The sequence below is a fragment of the Alexandromys fortis genome, unplaced genomic scaffold, assembly GCF_014885135.2.
Source record: "Alexandromys fortis isolate MF-2015 unplaced genomic scaffold, M_Fortis_MF-2015_v1.1 scaffold_1, whole genome shotgun sequence".
In the NCBI taxonomy this organism is placed as follows: domain Eukaryota; kingdom Metazoa; phylum Chordata; class Mammalia; order Rodentia; family Cricetidae; genus Alexandromys; species Alexandromys fortis.
The window spans coordinates 11,584,047-11,588,934 of NW_026067927.1; the positions used below are offsets into that span (position 1 = coordinate 11,584,047).

The following is a 4,888-nucleotide window of genomic DNA, read 5'->3' on the forward strand; positions in this document are numbered from 1 at the left end:
ACACAAAAGAAGCAGTAGATAAGTAAAGACTCCTACAGGTACACTCCTAGGCTGTCACCCGTGTCAAGAAGGATAAAGGAGGCGCCAAGAAGATGGCTAAGTGAATAAAGAATAAGGAGCTAAGTTCAGATTCCCAGCGCCCATGTAAAAAGCCAGGTGAAAGCTCTTAAAATTTCAGCACTGGGAAAGTGGAGACAGGGAAATCCATGGGGCTTGCTGATTAGCCAATCTATTCCATTGCTAAACTACAGGTTCAGGGAGAGACCCTGTTTAAGAAGAATAAAGTGACAGTGATTGGGGAGACTTCTGACATCTGCCTTTAGCCTCCAAATACACGGTAGCCTGTGCACATGCATACACAGCCACGGCCACACAGAATCTCTCACACACAGAGGAAGGGAAGGAGAAAAAGAGAAAGAACCTGGAAGAAGAGCTGGCCTGGTAACTCCAGCTATGTAGGAGGCCAAGACACGAGGTTAAGTTCTAGGCCAGCCTGGTCAATTTAGAGAGATCTTGTCTCAAAATGCATTGGCTGAGGATGTAGCTAAGTGGTAGAGAATTTGCCTATAATATATGAGGCTCCAGGTTCTTTTAAAAACAATATAGGGAGAGTCATCTGCTCCACTACTAGGAGGGCCTGGATGGGTAGATAGGCAGTGATGGCACACAGGGACACATCCTACACAGATGTGAAATATGCACTCCAGACATAGAGAGGTCTAGGGAGCGGTCTTTGCAAAAGACAAACTAGTCAATGTATTAGCATGGGCCATAGTAGAGTAAAGAATGCTGAGCCCCTGCAAGATAACCTCAGGCAGGAAGTGGAGAAGCCATTAGTGCCTGCAGGTGCCTCCTTTAACACCTACCCTTTAACACCAGCCACCTTACCTCCCCTCTCTTAAGTCTTCCCCTCCATGTCCCAGCTTTAGCTGTTTTCCACCCCTTAGGAAGGCCAGGGCAGAGCCTGAGCCCACAATCATGTCAGGCTGAGAGATCCAAAGCAAAGTGTGCTTTTTGGGGGCAGCCTCAGTTTCCCTTTAATGTATGGAGAGGCAACAGGATCTTCAGTCAGCTAGACAATTCCAGGCCCCAGTGTGGAAGGGTCTGGATAACAGGCTTGAAGGAGGTTTTGTCTCCTGCTTCTTGAACGTTCCTCCTAACCACCATAGGTTTCCCATCTGTTCCCTCCATTGTGCTAAATCCAGGCCAGCCAAACAGGACCATCAAGACCACACACTAGGTCATGTGGGCAGGGAGCCCGTATCTCTCAATTTCAGCATCTCTTTCTGCTCTTGAAACCACCATGAAAGAAACCTACTCAACAGCCCTGGCTTGTCAGGAAATAATCTTTATTACAAAAATCTGCATGTAAACAAACAGCAACCATACTGAACAGCCTGGCTCCCGGGCACATACACCCACACGGAGAAAGGCAGTGTCCTGTCCACGAGCTGGGTTCAGGCTGCTTGGTATGCACGTGGGCCTGCACATGCATCTCCTGGCAGTGGCCTCTTGGAGTTGCCTCCCTGGTCAGCACTGTCTGTCTGTCCATAACCAACAGACAGGGTGTGCACAGCTGACACTTCTCAGTCTCTCAGAGCGTGGACCAGCCCTGAGGCCTCCAGAGCAGTTGGCTGGGCCAGCCCCTCCACCCATCCACTGGCCCACTAAGCGAGAGGCCCATCGGGCCTTAGAGGACAGAGAGGTCATGGCAGGACTTGGACTTAGCACGGAAGGCCATCTTGCGGCTGTTGCGAGCTACGATGCGGCCCAGAAAACGTTTGGCCTTCTTGCCAAGGCTCTCCCTTCGCCGAGTGCCAGCTTGCCGCCGGGCATTATCCTCTTTGCTGTCTCTGCGGAGGCGTATCTGGCGCACGACACCCTCAAACAGTGCCTGGACGTTGTGGTGCAGGGCTGCTGATGTCTCGATGAACTTGCAGTCGAAGACCACGGCGCAGGCCCGGCCCTCTGTGTGATGGGGACAGACAGGTGCCGGTCAACAAGGAGCAGAGGATGCCATCTCAAACCCTCGCCATATCTGGCAGCTACAACTCAAGAATTCTCTAACAGTGGAAGAAAGAGCCTTAGACCCTTTTTAAAGACACAGTGATCCCAGTTGCTCGGTCACTTGAGAGGCACAAAGTTTATGGTGGCCCACAAAAAGGAATTCATGCTTTAAAGCCCTGTGTTTAAAATGTATTCTGCAGTAGTGGACTAAGACAAATGCAAATGATTTGACAGCTGAGTATTTTATGGTTTGCTGTTATACTAATGGCCCAATGGCCTGTGGTGAGGGCAAGGTCACCAAGTTTGAAGAATTTGGTACTGTGTGCCACAAAGGGGGAAGCTGAAGCCTGATGAGTACCAGGCTTATTCCGAGGATGGTGGGGCACGGAATCACACTCTGACCTGATCCTTTGTATGCTTTTCCATTTCCTCAGCCTCACTCTTGTCTCCCGAGGAGCAGTTGAGGAGGGTGCTTGTGTGCCTCAGTTTCCCCTAGCAGATCTGGTTCTTCCCTTCCCCTTTGTTTTAGGCCTCTGGGAGCCCGATGGACCAGATGCATCTCCTCCACCCTCCAACACCAAGTTTTCTTCCTGAACATTTTTAGCCACTGATGATCCCCAGGGACTTAGGCTGAGCCAAGACTAACTGGCCCGCAGCCCAGCTAGGATCTCCCCCCTCTTGCCCGACCCGATGCCTGCTTACCGTCCACAGAGACCTCGCGGGAGCGCACCAGGTCACTTTTGTTGCCCACAAGGATGATGGGCACGTTGTCTGTTTGCCTCGCCCGCCGCAGCTGGACCCGAAGTTCTGAGGCTTTCTCAAAGCTGCCCTTGTCTGTTATTGAGTATACAATGACGTACGCATCTCCCATGGCCATGCAGTGGCCAGGTAGCCAGCAGCCCCCATCCTGGAGGGGAGACAAATACACACACAACCCTGTGATTCCCAGCAAGGCCCTTCCTTGGCTTTGCTTCCCCCGTTTCCCTGTGACCCAGCCTGCATCCTACCTGCTCCCAAATGTCGTAGACCATGAGTGATGCCTCTTCTCCATCCACAGTGATAGAGCGGTCATATGTGTGCCCTAGGAAAGGAGCCAATAGCCAAGTTATCAGTTGGCTGTCAAAAGTTCCCAGTGTCCAGTTCCTCTTCTGACCACACCTCCCACTTCTCAGAGTCTCCTGATAACTCTCCTCCACCAGCAGATGGTTGCTATGACCATAATGCCCCACCTCTCTCTCTGTGTCCCCAAACTAGCAAAGTACTGGGTGTCCAGGGCTCCCTGACCTCCTGCTGCCCGGCTCCATCGTGAATGTGACCACACTGGCCAGAGGTAGCACAGTGGCCGTCTCTCCCCGAAGACCTTGGCTACCTAACTTTCCTCTTCTAGAAACTTCTGATTTTGTTCCTGCCAACCCTGGCTGGCAGGACTGTTCTGCCCCAAGCATACCCAGCACTCAACTCTTCTATTCGGGGCACTTCTTCCATATTAAGGACTGGCACATGGGTAGGGGAGAGGTTGTGGGGAGTAAGTAGGGATTTGTGGTGGCTCTGCAGTTTCTCCATCTTGGACGCTGAAGTAACATGATTCTGAAAATGCCTTGAAATTCCATAGTGTTTGCCACTTTTAGTCCATGTCCCCTTCCTCCCAACTATTTTTCTCTAAACAACTCAATTCTCTCACCTGCGGCTTCTGCGTCAGGCCCGTCTTCTATACCACCAAAGATGCGCGCCAGAGCGCTCTTGCCCACACCAGGCGCCCCAAGCAGCAGCACCTTGTAAACGCCCTCCAGTGAGCCGCTGCCTCCAGAACTAAGCGAGTCGGAGGAGCCTTCTGGCCAGTCCAGCCTCTGCCCCTGTGTCCGAGTTCCCGCTGTAGTCGCTGCTAGGGAACCGGGGGCTAGCGCCGCCTGAAGGTCTCGCTCGTCCACGGGCATGCTCCTGCGGTGCATCGGGGGTGCCGGGCCCCAGGGGGTGCTGCCTCGACGGCGGTCGCGCTCCCTGCCTGCGCCTCGGCTCCCTCCGCTGCCGCCATTCAGGGTCATCGTGTCGGACGCTGCTGCCGTCTAGGGCACCAGGAATCGGGATGGTAGCTCTACAGCTGAAGCAGGCGGGACCCTGGAGTCAAGAAAGATGCTCAGGACCAAGGGCCTGCCAGAACCTATCGCGAGTCCCGAGGTCTCCACGCCTTAACCGGTAACCCAGCTGGATCCCCATCCATCCCAAGCCCTGATGGTGTGATCCACCCCGCTTCGTCAGGACACTCACCAAGTCTCACAGACTCTCTCAGGGTCTGATCAGCGCTCCAGCACAGCCCACTGAGGGATCAGATAGAATCCACTCGCAGACCTCTCTTCAAAGAGACTCGGACCCTTGTTGCTGGCAAAACTGCAGCCTTTTTCTCCTCTGCTACCTTAGCCCCTCAGCTGGCGCTGGGTCGCAGCTCCAGGGCCGCCTATTTAAACCTCCACCAGCCTGGCTCCCCGCCCTCACTCCTACCCCTGCTCCCGCCCCCGCCTCCGCCTCTGCCTCCGCCCCCGCCCCGTCCCCATCCCCGGTCCACGGTGCTGCTGCGGGGGAGGCTGACGCATCCATCCGCCCCCGGGAATCCCCCACCTCCCTTCTAGGACCTCAGATTCGCCAGGGCGGGGCAGGTAGCTGGGAAGAGGCGGGGGTGGGGGGGTGAGGATGTGAGGCCGAGAGGGGGGAGTGTGGGTTGAGGCGGGTGCACAGGCGGGAGGTGGATGATGCAGAGGCTGCCAGTAGTGGGTAACTGGACCAGTGAAGTACAACTCCCTCTGGAGAAAATTTAGTCTGTCCCTTTAAGAATGAAGTATCCCTTCTTGTGCTCAAATCAGAACTGTTACCCAAGCGAATAGACCAG

General features: G+C 54.3%; 1 protein-coding gene across 1 annotated transcript; it reads right to left on the reverse strand.

Annotated features, from left to right (window-relative positions):
- Positions 1 to 1,340: 1,340 nt before the first annotated feature.
- Rrad (RRAD, Ras related glycolysis inhibitor and calcium channel regulator) lies at positions 1,341 to 4,459 on the reverse strand. Its single transcript, XM_050144074.1, has 5 exons — positions 4,273 to 4,459; positions 3,689 to 4,122; positions 3,015 to 3,088; positions 2,710 to 2,914; positions 1,341 to 1,968 (listed from the first exon to the last, which is right to left on the reverse strand). The coding sequence occupies exons 2-5, from the start codon at positions 4,047 to 4,049 to the stop codon at positions 1,691 to 1,693; spliced, it is 918 nt and encodes a 305-aa protein (XP_050000031.1). The 5' UTR covers positions 4,050 to 4,122; positions 4,273 to 4,459; the 3' UTR covers positions 1,341 to 1,690.
- Between the last annotated feature and the right edge of the window lie 429 nt (positions 4,460 to 4,888).

Coding starts and splice junctions, on each gene's coding strand:
- Rrad (XM_050144074.1), bottom strand. CDS start 4,049: ATGACCCTGAATGGCGGCAGCGGAGGGAGCCGAGGCGCAGGCAGGGAG. Junction 2,915..3,014: donor TCTACGACATTTGGGAGCAG/GTAGGATGCAGG, acceptor TCTCCCCTCCAG/GATGGGGGCTGCTGGCTACC. Junction 1,969..2,709: donor CCGCGAGGTCTCTGTGGACG/GTAAGCAGGCAT, acceptor CCCATCACACAG/AGGGCCGGGCCTGCGCCGTG.